Consider the following 23,152-nt stretch of genomic DNA (forward strand, 5'->3'; position numbering starts at 1 on the left):
AGCTAAGGCTGGCTTTCACTTAACCATTTAAAAACAGCAGCAAGTCAGCCTTTGGTGAGTCAGCAGCACAGACTTAGCAGGCCCCAGGCTTGCTGCAAGAGGAGAATGAGAGGAGTAGAGGCTGCAACCTGCTCCCGAGGAGCCCCTGTTCAGTAGGTGAGCAGAGGACCTGTGCCCAGGTAGACCCGAGGGTTTGGAGAACAACTTGCAAGCTTTGTCTGTGCCTGTGCGCAGGAAGGAACTTAAGATTGGATCACAGAGCATGACTCCCAGCCCCAGCTCTAGGTGCCTTGCGGTGAGGCATGGAAATGCCCATCGTCTCTAGTCTTCTAGAAAATGAGGAGGGCACACCAGATGAATTCTAAGGTGTCACCAGGCTTCTGTATCAGTGTTGGGCTAAGTCCCAGAAATGAGTACAAAAACAGAGAGGTCGGTGCCAGAGCAAAGGAGAAGCAAACAACCGGAAAGGACGGAAATTTCAGCAACATTTTCCTTCCCAAAGAAAACGTAAGCTAGTGGATTACCGAAAGCATTCCCCGGAGTGGCACAGTTTGAAGCCATCCCCTGCCATCTTGCAGGCCATCTGCTTAGAGAAGGACTCAGGCCACAGGCACATTTGATTTATGCAAACATGTAATCAACAATAACAGTAATGGAAATGGATTTTTTCTGAGACCTACATACAAGCCAATAATTTCGAGTGATGCTTAACCAAAGTAACCACTCTTCCCAACCCTGGAGAAGCTGGCTCGCTGGTCAGGGGGCTGCAGAATACCCCAAATAACGCATATCACAATGATGCAGCTGGTTTTTGCTTTCGACTTTGGACTTTAGAACCTCACTTTCATGGAAGATGCAATTTCACTAACACTGGCTATTGAGGAGTTAGTTTCTGGTTCTGAGTAATAATAATTATTAATATTAACATCCAACATTTGCTGGGTTTTCACAATATGCTCAGACCTGTTGTAAATGCTTGATTTACACTTACTCACTGAACCCTCACAACAAGCCTCTAAGGTAGATTGAATGAGTTAATATTTGCAAAGTGAATAATGACTTTATGAGCGCTTATTCAAGAAGTAAATAGTAGATTAAATTGCCACTCTTATCCTTATCTTATAGACAAGAAAGCTAAGGCAGAAAGAGCTCAAAGGCTCTGCTTAGGGTCAGGTGGTAATACATGAACTGTTTTTTTTTTCCCTCTGACAATCTACACCTCTGTTGACTCGTAATGTTGCAGAGGCAGGATGTTGAATCCTGAGCTAGGAGGCCAGTGTTTGGCATAGAACAGCTCAGCTGGTGAGTAAGCTACCACCAGCCATAGCTCCATGTGACAGTTTATTCTCCTCTTTGTGACAAATGACACTGAAAAAGCTAGACTCCAAGAATATTTGCGAATCAGGATGGGGTGATTGTTAATGGAGCCCTCTACTGCCCAGGGTTCTCTATTTATATATACAGTCTCTGATTCTCAGTTTTCTCATTTATGAAATGGAGATCAATATGTGTATTTTGCAGACAACTGTTGGCAAGGATTAGAGGTAATGTAACAAAGTGATTGACATGCAGTATGGCCTCAAACAGCTGTTGCTGATGCTATTTTGATTATGGGATACTGTAGGAAGTAGAAAAGTTCCTCTTCAAAATTTCCTTTCTTGTTGAATAATAATAATCATAAACGTTAGAAATAACAGCCTCTTTTAAGGACTTTCTTCAAAGACTTCTTGCTAGTAGCTCTTTGTTAAGCCCTATCCTATGTAGCTGTTAGACATGCTCACAGGCATGTAGTACATTCTGTGTCCTTGTACTTTAATCCCGATGTCACTGCTGGATGTGCTCACAGGCATGTCCCAGCTCGCAGCCTATGCCCCTTCCTTTAAATTTAGACTTCCTTTTTGTTCTCCGTTGCTTTTACCTGTTTAGAAAAGTTTTAAGTTATTAGTCAATCAGGCTCAGTTTTAGATTATGAAAGCTGGCTCCAACCAATGGAGATCAGATACAGCAGTAAGGACAACCCCAAATGTGTAAAAAAGAAATATATCTGCTTTTCCTTTGTTCATTGTACTCTTGTAGCAAGATAGCTAACAGGAGCACCCTTTCTGCAGAAAGTAAAGATTGCCTTGCTAAGAGATCCTTTGTCTCAGTGCTGATTTTTCTTTGCAACACGATCATCTGTTGTCAACAGATACCTAAGATGATTATTTGCCAAATGTAGTGATATTTAACTTTGGGATAAAAGGGGTCAACGGAGCCTTTATCTTATGAAAGGTGTGGATCGGATGTGCCTACATACATACACACAATATTTTGGATATGATTTCATAGTAGGGATGCCAGATAAGATACAGGATGCCCCACTGAATGTGAATGTCAGATAAACAATGAATACTTTTTTGGTGTAAATATATCCCAAATATTTCATGTGTCATACCCATACTAAGACATTTTTCATCATTCATCTGAAATTGAAATTTAATATGGCATCCGGTTTTTAACATTTTTGTGGCTACATAATAGTTGAACATATTTATGGGGTACACATATTTTGATACAAGCATGAAATGTGCAAAGATCATATATGCATAATTGGGATATCTATCACCTCAAACATTTATCATTTCTTTGTGTTAGGTACATCTGGTGTTTTTATCTGCTAAATCTGGCAATCCTATTTAAGAGACTACTTTGAGAAGTGATAAAGACCACAACCCTTTCCAAATGCACACCCACAGAAATTTGCATTTATCTCAGGGCATCATGTTCTGTTCAAATACTTGGCAAGATCTGCTGGTACTCACCAGGAGTCTTGGTCTCATTGGGAATCAGACATCGAACAAAGTGAGGGTGGGTGCTCCTTAAGTTAGTCATCAATTTGTTTAAATTTTCCTGGGACATAAACCAAAACAAGCACATTTAGCAAATGCCAGTTCCCTGGGCAGAAAAACAACCACATGTGGAAGCTGCCAAAATACCAACCCTGAACACGGCCGACACGGTCTGGAAAGAGGATCCCTTCTTCTTTCCGCCCTTCTTGCTTCCCCCAGAGTCACCTGGAGACAGACACAGAAAGGCATGTCAGAGGCAGCTCAGAGGACACAGCAGTGGGCTTCCTGTACCACCTCTTCCCAGCCCTGAGTTCTGGTTTCCTTTTGACATAAGAGACATGAGGTTTTGTTTGTTTTTTTGTTTTAGACAGAGTCTCACTGTTGTCCAGGCTGGAGTGCAGTGGTGCGATCTCAGCTCACTACAACTTCTGCCTCCTGGGTTCAAGCAATTCTCCTACCTCAGCCTCCCAAGTAGCTGAGCATGCACCACCACACCTGGCTAATTTTTATATTTTTAGTAGAGATGGGATGTCACCATATTGGGCAGACTGGAACTCTTGACCTCAAGTGATCCGCCCAGCTCGGCCTCCCAAAGTGCTGGGACTGCAGATGTGAGCCACGGCGCCCAGCCCTTTAGTTTGTTTTTAAAATGCCTCCAAACTACCGGGGTCCAGCATGAATGTGTGTTTGGGTTGGGGAAGGGAAAGCAGGCAAGCTGCTTTCCCAGCTCCACATCCACACAGGGTCTTATGTTAGGGCTGGTATAAGTGAGGTTATGTAACACAGTTACAGAGCTACTGTGATCAGACTCAAAGAAAAGAATTTCACCATTCAGGTTTATATTTGTGCCCATTTCCCATTTATTACATTCCCCTGCCCAGAGGACTTCGTTTTTTAAAATGATATAATTATCTAATAAATAATTATATTTCATATATTTATTAATTCATTAAATTTATGCATTTGAAATGGCACATAATGTTAAAACTCTATTTTGGCAACTATTTGAAAGTATAGTTACTGGCAGTCTTCAAAAGATACTGGCGCTGGATGCAGGGGCTCACTCCTGTAATCCCAGCACTTTGGGAGGCCGAGACCAGTGGATCACCTGAGGTCAGGAGATTGAGACTGGCCTGACCAACATGGAGAAACCCTATCTCTACCTATAATACAGAAATTAGCCAGGTGCCATGGCACATGCTTGTAATCCCAGCTACTCAGGAGGCTGAGGCACAAAATTGCTTGAACCCAGGAGGCAGAGGTTTCAGTGAGTGAAGATCATGCATTGTACTCTGGCCTTGGTAACAAGAGCAAAACTCTGTCTCAAAAAAAAAAAAAATGTGATACTGGCTTGTGTCACTTATTTGTTTATTTATCTGAGATAGGGTGTCACTCTGTCATCCAGCCTGGAGTACAGTGGCACAATCATGGCTCACTGCAATCTCAGTCACCCAGGCTCCTCCTAACTCAGCCTCCCAAGTAGCTGGACTACAGGCATGCACCACCACACCTGGCTAATTTTGTATTTTTAGTAGAGATGGGATTTCACCATATTGGCCAGACTGGTCTGGAACTCTTGACCTCAAGGTGAAAATAATTTCACCTTTCAGGTTTACGCTTGTGCCCATTTCTCACTTATTACATTTCCTTGCCCAGAGGACTTCATTTTTTTAAAGATATAATTATCTAATGAATAATTATATTTCATATGTTTTATTAATTTATCAAATTTATGCATTTGAAATGGCACATAATTTATTTTGGCAACTATTTGAAAGTATTTACTGGTAATCTTAAAAAGTGATGCTGGTACAGGGTATGGTGGCTCACACCTGTAATCTCAGCACCATCACTCCTGGCTAATTATTTTTTTTTTAATTTTTTTATTTTAGAGGATCTTTATGTTGCCCAGACTGGTCTTGAACTCCTGGCCTCAACTGATCCTTCTGCCTCGGCCTCCCAAAGTGTTGGGATTGCAGGTGTGAGCCACCATGCCTGGCCCCTGTGTAGCCACTTTGGAAAGTATTTCAGAAGTTACTCAAAACATTAAACACAGTTACCTTATGACCCAGCAACTCTACTCCTAGGTACTGTATATACCCAAAAGAATTGCCAGTCTATGTTCACATATAAACTTCTATACAGATGTTCATGGCAATATCATGCATAATAGCCAAAAAGTTCATCAACTGATGAATGTGCAGGCAAAAGTGATATATGTCAATGATACAATGTATCAATGATACACAATGTATCATTGTGTATGTATGTACAGTTCATACATACAATGAATTATCATTTGTCCATAGGAAATAACAAAGTCCTGATACATGCCACAAGAGGGACAGACCTTGGAAACGTTAGTCTGAGTGAAAGAAGCTAGACACAAAAGAGCATCCAGTATGTAATTCAATTATATGAAATGGCCAGATAGGCAAATCTACAGAGAGAGAAAGTTGATAAGTGGTTGCCAGAGGCTGGGTATAGAAATCTGCTCATGAGCTACAAGGATGTGAAAAATGCTGTCAAATTCCACGGTGGTGATGATCACACAACATTGTGAATATCCTAAAACCACTAATTTTTTTTTTGAGATGGAGTCTCACTCTGTCTCCCAGGCTGGAGTGCAGTGATGCGATTTCGGTTCACTGTAATCTCTGCTTCTCAGGTTAAAGCAATTCTCCTGCCTCATCATGTTGGCCAGGCTGGTCTCAAACTCCTGACCTCAAGTGATCAGCCACCTTTGGCCTCCCAAAGAGCTGGGATTACAGGCGTAAGCCAACAACCCAGTCAAAGCCGCTAAATTATTTAAGGGTGAATTTTATTATATGTAAATTATATCTCAATAGAAAACTATTAAACAACATGATGTTGGCTATCTTGGCCACTGAGAGGTCCTGTTTATCTCCATAGAGCTCAATCTCTCACAGAAGAGAAAGAATAAGAGCAGGAGGAAGAAAAATGGAGCTGAAAGTCGGAAACATCACATTCAACTGAAGTTCATGTCTGATTACTGATTCTTCTCAAGCAGCTCTGGGTTAGGAATGGAATGGTCAACTGGGGGAAAGAAATAATAGAATTTTACCTGTCTCTGCACCAGCATAGTTGGAAAAAAGGAAGGAAAGCAGCTTTAGTGAAGACTTCTGGTACAGTCCGACCACAGTCTCATTCAGGGGGTCCTTGTTTTTGTCCAGCCAGCCAGCAATGTTGTAGTCCACGGTGCCAGCATAGTGCACCAGTGAGAAGTGGGCCTCAGGCTTGCCTTTGACAGGCTTGGGCTTCTGGAAGTTGTTGGACTTTCCAAGATGCTGGTCATACAGCTTGTTCTTGAAGGAGGTGTCCGTTGCCTTGGGGAACATGCACTCCTCTTCCAGGATGGAGAAGATGCCCATGGGCTGGAAAGAGGATAACAGAGTCTATGCCTCCACATATAATAGCTCATACCCATGCTCTGTGGTCTGGAGAAGCCAAAAGAGCGTCTTTGATGCTTTCATTCTGGTATTAGGAATGCTGGTATGTATGCTCTGTGAGAGGGCAAGGCTCTTGGTCTGTTTGGGGATGACCAGAAAGTGCTAGGCATAGAGTATGTGCCTAATTAATATTTGCTGAACCAGAGAATATAGGATGAAATTATGTGCACATAAGTGAAGCTCACTTTTTTCAGTAGGTTTACAAAAAAGTAAAGTTACATATATAGTCATCAGGTAATGTGAGTAATATTTTGAACAATAATGTCTGAATTTCTCAGTAGCCAACTTAGGAAGATATACTCATTCCAACATAAGCAGTACTCAAATGTTATGGGAATTCCTTTTTAAAAAGTTAATGTCTTCCAGGTGCGGTGGCTCACACCTGTAATCCCAGCACTTTGGGAGGTCAAGGCATTCAGATCACAAGGTCAGGAGTTCAAGACCAGCCTGTCTAATATGGTGAAACCCCATCTCTACTAAAAATAAAAAATAAAAAAATTGCTGGATGTGGTGGTGGGCACCTGCAGTCCCAGCTACTCGGGAGGCAGGAGAATCTCTTGAACCTAGGAGGCAGAAGTTGCAGTGAGCCAAGATTGCGCCACTGCACTCGAGCCTGGGCAACAGAGCAAGACTCTTGTCTCAAAAAAAAAAAAAAGTTAATGTCAACTCCTGTTTTTATAGTAACATCCCTCCAAGAACCACACTGCTCTATGGTCTCACCTCCTTGGGTATTTGACTAAGTCGAATAGTTAAGAAATGCCACAGTCCTTACTGGGGTTCCATCACATTCTTCAAGCTAACTGAGCCCTTGAATTTTAATGACCCATAAAGCTCTTTCAGTGTGAGAACAGATTTTGGACATTCTTTCTATTTGCACAGAGGCATTCAGTTACCTATCTGAAGGCTGCGGGTTATGGGTACCAATCCGTGAGCAGAAAAGCATCAGAGCAAGAAGGTGATGGTCCCCAACAAGAAGGCGCTGTCCCTGGGGAGCAGTATCTCTCTACCTTCTCAATGAGCTCGATGCAGGCAGCCAGGTCCATCCCGAAGTCAATGAACTCCCACTCGATGCCTTCCTTCTTGTACTCCTCCTGCTCCAGCACGAACATGTGGTGGTTGAAAAACTGTTGCAGTTTCTCGTTGGTGAAATTGATGCACAGCTGCTCCAGGCTGTTGAACTGGATGATTCAAATACCAAAGAGTTTGAGTGAGTTTGGAAAATACATGGGAGATTCAGCAAAGCAGACAAGATTGTAGAAGGCCACAACTCACATCAAAGATCTCAAAGCCAGCAATGTCCAAGACCCCGATGAAGTACTGCCTGGGCTGCTTGGTGTCCAGCTGCTGGTTGATGCGGGTGACCATCCACAGGAACATCTTCTCGTAGACGGCTTTGGCCAGAGCACCCACCGAGTTGGTCACCTTGAAAAAGGATCACCCACTCAGTCTGTGAGTTAGTGTTTCTATGGCAGCATTAAGTTGAAATGTGAAATTGACTTGAAAATCAAAAGCAGTTGAATATTGGAAATTTCACATCATTCAACGTAATTTTTTTTTTGAGACAGTCTCACTCTGTCACCCAGACTGGAGTGCAGTGGCGTGATCTCAGCTCACTACAACCTCTGCCTCCAGAGTACAAGCTATTCTCCTGCCTCAGCCTCCTGAGTAGCTGTAACTATAGATGCACACCACTACACCCAGCTAATTTTTTTTTTCTAAGTAGACAGGTTTCACTATATTGGCCAGGCTGGTCTCAGACTCCTGACCTAGTGATCCGCCTACCTTGGCATCCCAAAGTGCTGGAATTACAGGCATGAGCCACTGCTCCTGACCCATTCAACATAATATTAAATATTTCGTGAGGTGTTTGCCCAGCTCATGCTGCCCCCCTTTCTTTGAGAACTATCCTATTTGCAAAGATATTTTTCTAACAACATGATTATAGCACATGACTCCAGCCCCTGGTCACACTTAATTAGACCAGAGGTGAACACTTGATCCAGGTTGAATTAATTGAGTATCTCTCCTAAGAATTTGGAATTGGGATCAAAAGACACTGGTCTCAGTCTCAGGGTGAGGCTGGAAACACAGAGATATAAACTTGGGAGCTATGGGGTGGGCATGGGCAAGAGAGGTAGAGGAAACATATCAGCCTAGCAAGGACACAGCAGAGGACAGAGACAACAGCCCATGACCCCAGAGGAGCTGGAGGGAGGCTGCCTGGCTCCAGAGGGCTCTTCACTTTCTAATTCCAGGCCCTCATGGAGTCCAATGGGCACTCAATGATTTGCATTGTTCAGTTGCCTCTGAAGCCTAAAAATGAATTTCCTCTTAATGTGAAAGACAGTTTCATGTATATTTCTGATAGCTGCAAGTGAAAGAACTTTGAGATAATGGCTAAAATAGCAAAATATCTCCATCAACTAGATTCACAGCATCTCCATTACCTGCTGGACATTTTGCCCTTTAGTGACATATTCATTCCCAACCTTCACCCTTGGACAGCACAGGCCCTTCAGCATTTCGGCAGAATTCAGACCCATCAGGTATCCAGCTTTGTCAGCCACTGAAGGAAGAGAAAAAACAGCATCATGCAAAAACAATAGCTGCTCAAGTGTCCAGTCAGCTCCTGGCTTCTCCCAGAAGTGTTTTCTGTAATTCTCTTAGATGTTTTCATGTTGTTGTATCTGTACCAGGTCTGGACTTGTTCACTGAAGCTTCAATCCCATAGTCCAGGAGCCCATGGTTCTCAAGAACTTCCAATTTGCCTCCTATATGCAACTTTTAACAAAAAGAAGCTTCTTGGCCAGTCTTGACCTACTGATATTTCGATTTCATAAAAAATGTTAATTACAGGGAGCACGGTGGCTCACGCCTATAATCCCAGTACGTTGTGGGGCCGAGGCAGGCGGATCACCTGAGGTCAGACCAGTCTGTCCAACATGGCCCTAAAAGTACAAAAATTAGCTGGGTGTGGTGGCAGGTGCCTGTAATCCCAGCTACTTGGGAGACTGAGGCAGGAGCATTGCTTGAATTTGGGAGGCAGAGTTTGCAATGAGCAGAGAGCGTGCCATTGCACTCAAACCTGGGTGACAAGAGCAAGACTCCATCTCAAAACAAAAACAAAGTTAATTACATAGTTATGTTGGAGTCTGACAATACATTAAAATGTTATATGAGTAAAGGAGGCACCACTTGGACAGTTGACAATATAAATTAGGCACCTTCCTAATTTAAGCCAAGTGTCACACTAATAGTTGAAAGAGAAGTTCAAAACTTGACCCTGTCTTCAAATGTCTGGAGATGGTCAAAAGCAGCTGAATGCTGGCAATTTCCTGTAGTTCTTGAGTTATATGTTTTTATATATTTCAGTGGATGTTCATTGACTTTGAGAAGGACCTGGTATCGAGCTCATGAAAAAGTAGAGAAATCCTGCTCCCCAGGAACAACTTCTTGGTTGGGACCCTCGCCTCACTGCTGATTGGGAAGATGAGTTAATAAAAATCCAGGGCAGAATATGCTAAGTACTTAATCAGAGGCCAGACGCATGCTTTTACTCTTTCCTCGAATTATCTCCTTTTCTCACTTTGCCCATTGAGGTGGACGGTACCACTATTCTTCTAGTCATTTAAACTTGAAAGTGGCGATACATCCTTCTCTCTTGCCCCTGACATGCCTTTGTTCAGACAGGCATGAAGTCCTGCTCATTTCACTCTCAAAATGCCTGGCCTCTCCATTGCTTCCAGCAGTTATAGTGGCAAAGAGCCTGGGCTCTTGGATCAGAATGCCTAGGTTCAGATTTTGGTTTTGCTTCTTTGTGCCTCAGTTTTGTCATCTGTAAAATGGGAGACAGTGACAGTACTCATGTTATAGGGTTGTCATGAAGCATGTCTGGTGACTAGTGAGCGCTCCGCAGATACTCACTTGGGTTGGCATTGTCATTGATATCATTGGAGTTCAGGCCCTGATAATAGCCCTTCACTTTCTGCTTGTAAATACTGCAGACACACAACTGCTAGGGCTGGAAGAGGGTCTGGGACCCTATTGAGGTGAATCAATAGGTGTATCAAGGCAATTTGCTCTTGCCGAGGAGTCTGATACTTTTGTTTTTTCAAGTTTTCCCGTGCTTGGTGAGCCTGGCTGCTGAGATTAATTTCAGGTTATCTGCATATACTTCTCCTGCTTCTTGGACAGTGGCTTCAGTAGCCTGCCATGCACTCTAAACCATTCATTCTGATACTCGAGAGCTTCCCAAACAGATGCCAAAATTGTGACTTTAAAATTCTCATTTTTTACAAACCCACTGCACGTATCCTGTTCTGTAGCCAGAGTGGACTACTCATTGTTCCTCCATCCCCATCACATTTCATCCTCTGCCCCTTTGCACATGACATTTCTTTTTCTTTTCTTTTTTTGGAAGATGAAGTTTCATTCTTTTCACCCAGGCTGGAGTGCAATGGTGTGATCTTGGCTCACTGCAACCTCCACTTCCTGGGTTCACACGATTCTCCTGCCTCAGCCTCCTGATTAGCTGGGACTACAGGTGTGCACCCCTATGCCCTGCTAATTTTGTATTTTTAGTAGAGATGGGGTTTCACCATGTTGGTCAGGCTTCTCTCAAATTTCTGACCTCATGATCCGCCCACCTCGGCCTCCCAAAGTACTGGGATTACAGGTGTGAGCTGCCTTGCCTGGCCTGCTCATGACATTTCTTCTGCTTGAACTGATCTCTCCCCAAATCTTTCAGAATCCTACTCATCCCTCAAAGCCCAAGTCAGTGTCCCTTCTATCAGGAAGCCTTCCCTGATTGCCCTAGTCAGAAGTGTTTCTTGTGTTGGAGTCCCCTCCACTGTGCCGGGCAGGATTCTAGGAGGGCACCCAAGGTGTGTGCCCCTGGCGTACATGCCTTGTAAAGTCTCCTTCACTTGAGGGCAGTGGAAACTGCACAACTCCCAAAACGTGGTTACCAATCAGTTGACTTTGAGTTAATACAAAGGGAGAATTATCCCAGGCAGCCCTAGGATAGGAGGCTGCTGAGCCTTTATGGGACGCTGATGAGGTTATGTAGATTTTTCTGCCCTTGAATTCATGGCTACATTTCCCTTTTATTACTTGAGAATTTAAAGCATACTGCTTCACACACTGTGGGGGTGTAATCAAAAGGTAGAATTATCAAGAATGATTGATGTTGCCAGCCTTTGAGTCAAGGAACTTGTAAGATGCATCATGAGAGCTAAGGAGTCTAATGAGCAGGACGTATGGGGGGTGAGCTGGTCACTGTATAGTCCTTCCTGCTGCCCTCTGCTCTGTTTCCAGGTCTCTTAGGGATCAAGCAGAGGTTGGCGGTAGGATCAGTCAGGTGAGAGTTATGGGGAGGAAGAACTGTTCACCATTCTTGGTTCAGGGTCAAGTTCAACAGATGCTGGGGTGAAAGTGATGAGAGGAAGAAAACTTGGCTCCCACTTTACCAAAGGTCTCATTTTAGGCAACAGAAACCTCCTTCAAGAACCAGCTGGATGACCAGCATCTTGAAAAGTCCAACAACTTCCGGAAGCCCAAGTGATTAAGACTGCCTTCTGGACATTCATAATGAGATGCACAGAGAAAAAGAGACATTCACCTAACAATATTGTCTCATAAAAGTCCACCTTAAAAAATGCACATTTAGACAGTGAAAGATAGTGGAGTGGATGGTGATTATTCATTTATAAGTGATGCTTTTTGTTTTTCAAGGATTCACCACTCTAGGAGTAATCGACTGAGTGAACAGACTTCCTAGTGCATGCCACAATGAGCTTCGGGAAACCCAGATTTGATTTATGCAATTTTGGAAGAACAGCTCTTGAGATGAATGCAGTTTATCTCATGTGGCCTAGCCCACACATGAACACAGGTGGACCCAATCACATCCCTTTTCAGATGCGGTTACCTTCGGTGCCGTCTGGCTCTGCCTGCTCCTCACGCTGCTTCTGCTTGAACTTCATGTTCCCATAATGCATCACGGCTCCTGTCAGTTTGTAGATCCCAACTTTCTCCTCTGAGCTGAAGCCCAGGATGTCAATGGCATTCTGGAAAAAAAAAAAAAAAGACAACTGTCATAGTAGGACTCAGGGATCCACATGCAGCCTTTTCTTGGCAAAGACCTTACCTCTTTTTTGTTTGTCATGTGAGATAACATTTGCCCAAATAAGTGGATGACAGGTGGGGTGTGGTAAATTAGAAACCATTTGTTTCACATGTTTGTGTGGGTGGATGGAGACTATGGGAAGATGATGTGAATTATCTGTTTCCTTCCATCAAACAATACCTAATTATGATCTTTTTCCACTGCACATAGATTTGGGGGGCAGGTTTCTCGATGAGGCTATTGGGAACCATTGTATGATACTGAGAGATAGGAATGTCATGGAGAATGACTGGGAAACAATGTCTGATGGCTTAAGAGTTTGGCATTATAATCCAGGAATTCCAGCATGGTTCAGACTCAGGACAATATGCATTATAGAATATTAGATCTGGAAGGGAAGATCATCAAAGATGGTATCATTTGATACCATCAAGGATGAGAAAGGAACAAGCTTTTGCGGAACCTTTCTATCTGCTAGGCTTTGTGTAGGCATCATCTGTATGTTATCTTATTAAATCCCCATGAGGCCCTTTTAGCTGTTCAGGTTTTTCCAAGTTTCTAGATGAGGAATTGAGGGTCTTAGTTGGTAAGTAGCCTGTCACAAGTCATACAGGGAGGGTGTAATAAGACTGGGACTGGAGTTAAGTCTCGGTCCCTTCAAAGCCTGTGGTAATTGCTGGTTTGGTTTTACAAGCACATTGCCCATCTTCCACCACAAAGGTTTAAACTAAAAGAAATCCTTCTGTGGGGTACACATATTGATTATGCAGTGGAGTTTGCAGCCTGAGCTTGAGCAGTGTCCATTGGTGGGATTTAAACATGTCTGGACATGTTTGGCAAGCAGGTAGGATAGACACAGTAGGCCAACACCAGCAGGATGATATTGGAGAGTCAGGGATTCTTGAGGTGGCGCCCCCTTTCAGGGGAGAGTGAGCCTACACCAGGAGCTGGGATATATGGGGAGGAGAGATTCGGAGGCCATGATGGGCATCCCTCGAATCCATATCCCATCTCAGGAATGCATATCTCTATCCTAGGGAGGGATCACTGTAGATTAAAAGAAATAGAACTCTTTCAAAAACACTGAAAGCAGCAGGTGAAAGCGTTACTGCCTGGGAAGCCTCTTGGAGAATGTTTTCTCTAGGGGAAGGGGTGCAGGTGGAACCTGGGAATATGATGGAATGGGAGCATCATGAGATTACCAATCAGTGGACTTTGAGTTCATAAAAATGGAGACTATACCAGGCAGGCTGTAAAAGCTCTGTGAGAGGAAGGAGCAACAGCCACATCTGGCAGCAGGCATCTCAGTGAGGACATGACATAGGCATGGTGACTTTTAGAATTCCTTAGGTGGGCCTTTCTCAGGGGATGGAGGCCTTGCAGTAGTCATTAGCATGGCCCTTTCTGTCCTCACAAGTTAGTGAATATTGGGGAAACCTCATTAAAAATATATAACAACTTGGCCAGGCGTGGTGGCTCATGCCTGTAATCCTAGCACTTTGGGAGGCTGAGGCAGGTGGATGGCGAGGTCAAGAGATAGAGACCATCCTGATTAACACAGTGAAACACGTCTCTACTAAAAATACAAAAAAATTAGTCGGTCATGGTGGCACGTGCCTGTAGTCCCAGCTAATGAGGAGGCTGAGGCAGGAGAATCACTTGAACCCGGGAGGCAGAGGTTGCCATGAACCAAGATCATGCCACTCCAGCCTGGATGACAGAGTGAGACTCTGTCTCAAAAATAAATAAATAAATAATAAAAATAAAAATATATAACAAATTAAATTAAATTAAATTTGGTCTAAAGCTGCCTCCATATGCAGCAAACTATAACCTAAAGTAGTATGTAAACAAACTGCAACCTAAGAGTAGCTGAGTCTCAGCCAATCACAGTAGCTGAGCATCAGCCAATCATAGTAGCTGAGCATCAGCCAATCACAGGCTGCCAACTGATGTGACGTTGTGTATATAAGACAAATGCTTCATCACGCCACTCCCAGATAAGGCGAAGGCTGAGCTGTAACCAGTCAAGCTGTTTCTGTATGTCATTTCCTTTTTCTTCTATGAAGACTGCCTGCCATGTTGCTGGGTGGAGGTCTCTGAGCCTCTCCTCGTGCTGAGTGCAGTCCAACTCATGAATTGTTTGCTCAAATAAACTCTGCTAAATTTGTCTAAAATTTCTGTTTAAAAATTTAAACTACTATACTTAAAATAACAAGTTTATTTTATCATGACAATTTTTCTATTTGTCTTAAAATAATTAGTATCAGCTGGAAATGTCACCAAATGAAGGCTAAGAAGCTGGTCATGGGGCAATGTCCCTAGGATGATGGACAAGACCCCTTTTCACAAGCTCTTGCAGCTTTTGTATGGATGGAGCCAACAGGGGTGGAGATGAATTGCTCAGGGACAGTATACTTTAATTAAAAATGTAAGTTCTGTAGTTAGGCAGACCTATGTTTAAATACTCTGTCATTGGGCCGGACACAATAGCTCATGCCTAAAATCTCAGCACTTTGGGAGGTAGAGGTGGGTGAACCACCTGAGGTTGGGAGTTCGAGACTAGCCTGGCCAACATGGTGAAACCCTGTCTCTACTAAAATTACAAAAAATAAAAAAATTTTTTTTAAATTAGCTGGGCATAGTGGCATGTGCCTGCAATTCTAACTACTTGGGAGGCTGAGGCAGGAGAATGGCTTGAACCTGGGGGGCAGAGGTTGCAGAGAACCAAGATTGCACCATTGCACTCTGGCCTGGCAACAGAGTGAGACTCTGTCTGAAAAAAGAAAGAAAGAAGAAAAGAAAGGATTAAAGAAGGGAGGTAGGGAGGTAGGGAGGGAAGGAAAGAAGGAAAGAAAGAAGGGAGGGAGGGACTCTGTCATCGACAACTGTGCCTTCCAGAAAATTATATATATTTTTAAGAGTCAGCTTCCATATTTGTAAAATGGAGACAATAGTGACACCTATGCCAGAGGTGCTCTTAAGACTATAATGAGATAATGCAGGTAAAGCCACTTATCTCAGCGCCTGGCTCATGTAAGTGCTCAATTTAGTTATTATTGTTACTGTGATTATTAATCCTTCAGGTATGTCCCCAAAATAAATGCCACAGGCCTGGCAGGTGTGCCGAGGAGCTGGGTGTCTAAGGTGAGCCCAAAGTGAAAGGCAGAAAGAAAAATGGAGAGGCTATTACAGAGTGGGGACGATTTTCTGCTTTATACTTTTAAATATTTTCTAAATTTTCTTGAAGAACCCTGTGGGTGGTTTTGCAGCATGAAAACTTTCAACAAATGTTATGTTACGATCTTATAGGTGCAAAAAGGCGTTCTAGGTAAAAGGCTAGAGGACAGAACTGAAGGCTTGCTTTGGTAAACCTTCTGGATTCCCATTTTGGAATGCTGTGAAGGGGAGCTGAGTAGGGAGGGGGCCAATCTGTGCTAACTCTCTGAGCTCTTGATCTCTGAGATATTAGGTCTAATTACTTAGTATCCCTGGATTTCAGTTTTCCCATTAGCTCACTAACATGTCTCTCAGTTCATAAACTCAATAATTCTGTGTATAAACAAATAAATGGCATGCTTACATCTGTCGCCAACAATTCCTCACTGTCATCAATACTGGCCACCGTGACCTCTCCTTGGCTTACAAAGGGGAAGTCGAAGGGGTTGGTGGAGATCAGAAGCAGGTCTGTGAAACACAGAGATCCCTTTAATGGCTCATGCGCAACTTACTCTGGGTTTTTCCCCCACAATGTCACTGATTTGGAATATAAAGATATTCTAAGAGCTTACCAATTAGTTCTGGCTTCTTGTTTGACATAATTTGGTAGAAAATATGATAGCTTCTCTCACTGGATAATTGAAATGTCACTCTGGATTTTTCTAACAGATCTAAGGTAACAAACACAATGTGATTTTAGGTTCCCAAGAGATGCTTTTGTGGCCAAATACCAACGGATTTATAGAGTGTCTGGACTCACAGGTTTCGATGTCTGCCGACGCCAGCTTTCCTGTGGCTCCAAAATGAATCCGAATGAACTTCCCCTGTCCAATAACAGGTAGACAAACATTACAGTTATTTGATTCATATGGTTTTGTGGCTGGCCTTGGACAGGTGCTGCCACAGATGGGTGGGAGGTGTAGGGTCAGGGAGGAAGGGATGTCAGAACATGAGTACTTCCAGCCTCTCCACCTGATGCCCAGAGCTCCCAGGCTGAGTCAGCCAAGACTCAGGTAGCTCTACCCAAGCACCAGGCCCTGTTCCTACAGCTCAGGGGATGCCCACAGGCTCCTTCTCCAGCTCTCTGCTTGAGACTACTTCACTCTTGACTGCCCACCTGGTTTTTATCCTATTCTCTTATACCTGGATTCTTAAATATTCATAACAACTTTGAATTGATAAATGGTTGGATTGTTCTGTCTGACTTTTATTTTTGTTGCTTCTATTTTAATAGATGCTACTCCTGAGATTTCTTGCCTGAGTTTTACATATGGCTTACTACAGACACATCTAGCTCACAGGCTCAGGCTCAGGCTTAGGCCTGGCTTCTTGGCTACCAAAAGAACAACTCAGGGTCTAGGTCCCCCATTTTCTGGGGAGTGGGAGGTAAATTTTTTTTTTTTTTGACGGAGTTTTGCTGTTGTTACCCAGACTGGAGTACAATGGCACCATCTCGGCTCACCGCAACCTCCGCCTCCTGGGTTCAAGCAATTCTCCTGCCTCAGCCTCCTGAGTAGCTGGGACTACAGGCACGCGCCACCATACCCAGCTAATTTTTGTATTTTTAGTAGAGATGGGGTTTCACCTTGTTGACCAGGATGGTCTCGATCTCTTGACCTCATGATCCACCCACCTCGGCCTCCCAAAGTGCTGGGATTATAGGCGTGAGCCACCACGCCCGGCCGGGAGGTAAAATTTTATATGTGTGTTTGTATGTAGACACCTGCTTCATACATGATGTGCTTAATTGGTCCTCAATGACACTGTGAGCAAATTTGAGGACAAAAAAATGTTTTCTTGCTCATTCACCCACAGCATCTGAAATGTGGATGGTTCTTAGCAGTAGCCTCAATATTTTCTTAATGAACCCTAAGAAAAGTTGGCCAGGTGCCGTGGCTCACACCTGTAATCCCAGCACTTTGGGAGGCCAAGATGGGCTGGTGAGGAGTTCGAGACCAGCCTGGTCAACATGGTGAAACCCTGCCTCTAATAAAAATATGAAAATTAGCAAGGCATGGTGGCAGGCACCTGTAATCCCAGCTACTTGGGAGGCTGAGGCAGGAGAATCACTTGAACCAGCAGGTAGAGGTCACAGTAAGTTGAGATCACACCACTGCACCCCAGCCCAGGCAACAGAGTGAGACTCCATCTCAAAAAAAAAAAAAAGTTAGTGAAGGGTTAGCGAAGGTATGTGTGCATTGTAATTGCTGGGTCTTCAATATTTTTAGCTGCTTAATGGAAGACAATGGAAGTCACCTATAGCCTGCAAATGTTTGGAGGGTGGACAGAGGATAAAATAACCAGAATGACTGTGACTTTGGGGTCAGGGCTAAGAGTAGAGGCCCATGAACTAAATGATGGGAGTAAGAAGAGGGAGTGCCTGAAGGTATTGTTTTTCGCTTTAAGCTGGTGTCAGGCCAGTGCAATAGCTAATTTGGTCCAGGCATGTGTAACATACCTCTGCCGTGTAACAAGTGCCCAGATCTTCCACGAGGAAGAGTTTAGTTAGGGAAGATAGAGATGCAATTGGGCAGGGCACAGGGTACAAAGAATATATCCAAGAAAACAAAAGTCAAGGCTCAGAGCCATAGTCCTTAATTGATGTATCTACTTTCTCATCAATAACCATTTTATCTTTGAGGGGCGACAAAATACAAGTTTGAGACTATCCAACTACTAAGATGTGTGAAGTTTTAATGTGCTTTTGCAACTATAGGTACAAATGATGTCTTTGCCTCTCAGTGCTTGCTCCACTGGCCAGTGAAATGAAATGGAGGACTGGATATGTGTTTATTTCCAATGTGGAAGTAAGTATCTTTCTGATTAAGATAATCCTAAGTACAATGTTGAAGGATGGGACGTATCCTTCAATATCTTCAGTATGCATCTATTCCAAATTTTTTTTTTTTTGAGACAGAGTCGCCCTCTGTTGTCCAGGCTAGAGTACAGTGGTGCAATTGATCTTGGCTCACTGCAGACTCTGCCTCCCAGGTTCAAACAATTCTCCTACCTCAGCCTCCCAAGTAGCTGGGATTATGGGCATGTGCTACCATACCTGGCTAATTTTTCATATTTTTAGTAGAGATGGGTTTTCATCATGTTGGCCAGGCTAGTCTCAAACTCCTGGCCTCAAGTGATCCACCTACCTCAGCCTCCCAAACTGCTGGGATTAAAGCGTGAGTCACTGCACCCAGCCTATTTCAAATTTTTGAGCTCTTCTGCCTTCACTAGGTTTTCTCTGCTCCCAATCCCTACTGAGTTGGAAAAGGTCAAATCTGCTAACTTATGTCACTAAGGTTTCCATGTCTAGGTCAATAGATTTGGCTTAATGGATGTTTACATTTTAAGATGTTTCCACACAGAGAGACCAATTTTAGCATAAAGTTGATCTCTAATTGTGGAATTTGAAGCAGGATGTTGTGAATGCATTTGAATCAGGATGCTGTGAGGTGACATTGACTAGTTAGGGTAGGGCAGCAAAATCCTTCCTCCGCCCACTAGGAAGAAGCCAACACCTTCCTCAAAATGTGTTAAAATATTCCAGGTTGGTAGATTGACCTCAATCACGTGGGGGTAGAAAAAGGCCCTGGTATATATTCTAGTTTATGGGGAAAGTTTTCATATCCAGCTTTTCAGGAGAGGGGATGGTTGTGGGAGGATACTTAAAAGTTGGGCTGGGTCTTACAAATCTTGAGGAGTTATCATTCCTCACAGTCTTGGCATTTCCAAAGGCCTCCAGCAGTGGGTTGGCCTGGATGATCTGATCCTCCAGGGTTCCCTAAAAATAAACAAGAAGAGGAAAGAGAGGACTTTAGATTGTTTTCTTGGTGACTAAAACTGTGGAAGTTTTCTTGGTGACTAAAGCTCCTGGAAGGTTCAGAGAGAGATGTTGACCAGCTCTACCTGGTGATCTGTGCAGTACCCACACCCCACCCCCAGCCAACCTGAGGTGTTTTCAAGATCCCATCCTAGACAGGCTCTTATTGGCATAGCATTAACATGACTTCTGGTCATGCCAGGTTCTAGGAAGGAATAGTACTCCCTCCATCAAAACATCCAGACTGCCTTTCTGATAATATTTCATTACAAATCATGGATTTTTATAACATGTACCTCTGTTATTGCATGTAATATGACCCCTAATATCATAGATATTTGTCTTCAGAAGGAGAAATAGAATGCGAAGCAAGTGACCCGAGAGATGACATAATAAAAACAGTGGTTCTCAAAAAGATTTTTTATGTTGCAAAAAAAAATGTTATGAGGGTGATTATTCAGAAATCCACTGTAGAAAGCAGAGTTTTCACCTTCACCTCCATGATTGCTTATCCTTCTGGGGCCCAGAGCAATTTAGAAACTGCTGTCAAACCTAGTGGTTCTCACAGTGTGGTCCCTGGCCCAACAGCGTGAACACTACCTGGGAGTATGTGAGAAATGCCAGGTATGGTAACTCATGCTTGTAATTCTAGCACTTTGGGAGGCTGAGGCACGAGGATTACTTGAGGCTAAGAGTCTGATACCAGCCTGGGCAACATAGTGAGACCCCATCTCTACAAAAAATTAAAAAAAAATTAGCCAGGCATGGTGGTTCCTGCAGTCCTAGCTACTCAAGAAGCTGAGGCAGGAATGATCGCTTGAGCCCAGGAGTTTGAAGTTACAGTGTGCTATGATGGTGTGCCACTGTACTCCAGCCTGGGTGGCAGAATGAGACCCTGTCTCTACAAAATAAAAAGAAAAAAAAGGAAATGCAAAATATGAGCTCCCACCCTAGATCTACACAATCAGGAATTCTGGGTCTGGGCCCTGCCACCCTTTGTTAAAAATCCCTCCTGTTGATTCTGATGTGTACTCCAGTTTGAAAACCACTGGTATAAACATTCCTTCTCCAGAGGAGGATGTGGAGTTGGTCAAGGTTGTGGAGTTTCTCTGAGTTCTATGAACAATTCTAGGTAATTATCAAACCTGAGAAGGGGGCTGTGAAATTCCCCATTAATAGCTGCTTGGTTAGAAGTTCAGGAGGCCCTCACTTGTCCCTGGTATCTAAAGTGAGGGTAGTTTTGCAGGACTGAGCCCTTAACTTCTGAGATTTGATGCTCTCTCTAGGTAGTATCAGAATTGGATTGAATTGTAGGACAACCAGTTGGTGTCTGAAGAGAATCGGAGAATTGTTTGGCGTGGGAAAACCCCACGCATTTAATGTCAGAAGTGTTCTGTGTGAGGATATAGAGAAGGAAGGGTTTTTCCTTCCTATTTGCCATCTCTGCTGTGCACATGCCCTGCAGACACTTGGTGCTCACCCAGGCTTTAAATTATACTTATTCCAATAAGCCTCTGGGTGCAGGTGGCTGCTCACCTGCATTTTGCCCGGCTGTTGCTCCTTCTTCTTGTCCCCAGTAACTGCAATTGTTGCAAAATACTGGATGACACGCTTGGTGTTCACAGTCTTCCCAGCCCCGGATTCTCCGCTGCCAATTTAAAAGTAAATGGGATAAAGGAGAGTGGAAGGGAGGGTACTGCTTTCCAAGTCATGATGGTGCAAACAGGGGTTACTTACGTGATGAGGATAGACTGGTTGTCTCGATCTAGAAATGCAGAGGGAAGCAAAACAAAACAAGTAAACAATAAACAGAACATTAAAACAATACTGTTGGGGGGATGGTTGGGGGAGAACACAGGCTGTAGTTAATGTCTTTGCCATTAACTAGTGGTATGATTTGGGCATGTCTAATCTTCTCCAGGACAATTTAGACATATTTCCCAAATGTGGGATGTGCAAATTGACCAGCCTGGGAGGTGACTGGTGAATCCCCCAGCAAAGAACTTATTCATGTTTGTAGATTTTTAATTCCTGCTACCTCTTTCCCATCATCCTTTTTCTTTTTTTGAGACGAAGTCTTGCTCTGTTGCCAGGCTGGAGTGCAGTGGTGTGATCTTGGCTCACTGCAACCTCCGCCTCCTGGGTTCAAGCAATTCTCCTGCCTCAGCCTCCCAAGTAGCTGGGACCACAGGCATGCGCCACCACACCCGGCTAATTTTTTGTATTTTTAGTAGAGACGAGGTTTCACCATGTTAGCCAGGATGGTCTTGATCTCCTGACCTCGTGATCTGCCCACCTTGGCCTCCTAAAGTTCTGTGATTACAGGCCTGAACCACTGTGCCTGGCCCCATCACCCTTTTTCACAAAGAAAGCAAGTGTCAGGTTCAGAGCCTGTGGGGCCATAGCTTTTCATTAGCATTTATAGCTGCTGGTTGGTATTACAGAATTTTTCTTTTATCTTTACCTTCTACTTGTGAAAAGTGATACTGGTTTTCCATTTACAATAGAGTATGGATTCAATTGTGTCCCTTTAAAATTCAATATATTCAATATATTCCTCAGCCTATCCAAGAATTCAATATATGAATTTCTAACACTAGGACCTCAGAATGTGACCTTATTTGGAAATAAGATGTAAGCGAGATGCAGGGGTGATCAGTCAAGATGAGGTCACGCTGGAGTAGGGCAAGCTCCTGATCTAATATGACTGGTATCTTTATAAATAGAAGAAATTTGGAGACACATAAGTACATGGGGAGAAAGCCATATGAAGATTAAAGCAGGGATCAGGGTGGTTTCTACAAATCCAAAATAACAAAGATTGCTGCTAGCAAACCATAGAAGCTAGGAGAGAGGCGTGAGTCGGATTGTCTCTCAGCGTCCTCAGACAAACCAGTCCTGCCGACACCTTGACCTTGGACTTCTATCCTCCGGAACTGTGGGACAGTACATTTCTATTGTGTAAGCCTCCCGCAGTCTGTGATACTCTGTTACAGCAGCCATCCCAAACCAGTAGAAATTGTGGTATTAGTCTTCCCTTTAAAATTAATGTGCTATTAATTAATTTCAAGAAAAAATATGAAGTTTGCAGACACAGCAAGGATTGTGATTGTGAGACAGAAATGACAGAAGTTTGGAAACCCTTGTATTAGGTAATTTTTAAGCATCTACAGATCTCAGATACTTGATCTTTTTTTGGTGGCAGGGGATGGAGTTTCACTCTTGTTGCCCAGGCTGAAGTGCAATGGTGTGATCTCGGCTCACTGCAACCTCTTCCTCCCTGGTGCAAGTGATTCTCCTGCCTCAGCCTATCCAGTAGTTAGGATTACAGGCACCCACTACCATCCCTGGCTAAAGTTTTATATTTTTAGTAGAGATACAGTTTCATCATATTGGCCAGGCTGGTCTTGAACTCCTGACCTCAGGTGATCCACCCGCCTTGGCCTCCCAAAGTGCTGGTATTACAGGTGTGAGCCACTGCACCTGGCCTTGCTTCTACTTCTAGTATCTGTTCCAAGTCAAGTCAGATGAAGGCTGAACAGACGGACTTGATATTAGGCATCATGGCACGACAGCGTTACCATGTCTCTACTCCCCAGGTCATTATGGAAATTTAAGGAGGTAAAGGGGAGCCTGAGTTTGGGGAAGAAGGCAGGAACACTGATTTACCCATTTCTCCAACATAGCATTC

The 23,152-nt window shown here is 43.6% G+C and overlaps 1 protein-coding gene across 1 annotated transcript in view; it reads right to left on the reverse strand.

Moving 5' to 3' along the window:
• Window positions 1-23,152, reverse strand: part of MYH13 (myosin heavy chain 13) — a 71,210-nt gene that overhangs the window by 35,169 nt on the left and 12,889 nt on the right. Inside the window, exons 6-18 of the mRNA XM_078373036.1 lie at window positions 21,199-21,226; window positions 20,998-21,109; window positions 19,330-19,422; window positions 16,405-16,468; window positions 16,217-16,315; window positions 16,009-16,112; window positions 12,228-12,366; window positions 8,746-8,864; window positions 7,571-7,720; window positions 7,306-7,476; window positions 5,914-6,223; window positions 2,980-3,053; window positions 2,802-2,889 (exon numbers count right to left, since the gene is read on the reverse strand). Coding sequence (XP_078229162.1) covers window positions 2,802-2,889; window positions 2,980-3,053; window positions 5,914-6,223; window positions 7,306-7,476; window positions 7,571-7,720; window positions 8,746-8,864; window positions 12,228-12,366; window positions 16,009-16,112; window positions 16,217-16,315; window positions 16,405-16,468; window positions 19,330-19,422; window positions 20,998-21,109; window positions 21,199-21,226 — 1,551 coding nt within the window. The remainder of the gene's footprint in view (window positions 1-2,801; window positions 2,890-2,979; window positions 3,054-5,913; window positions 6,224-7,305; window positions 7,477-7,570; window positions 7,721-8,745; window positions 8,865-12,227; window positions 12,367-16,008; window positions 16,113-16,216; window positions 16,316-16,404; window positions 16,469-19,329; window positions 19,423-20,997; window positions 21,110-21,198; window positions 21,227-23,152) is intronic.

Source organism: Callithrix jacchus, chromosome 5 (assembly GCF_049354715.1).
Source record: "Callithrix jacchus isolate 240 chromosome 5, calJac240_pri, whole genome shotgun sequence".
Lineage (NCBI taxonomy): Eukaryota > Metazoa > Chordata > Mammalia > Primates > Cebidae > Callithrix > Callithrix jacchus.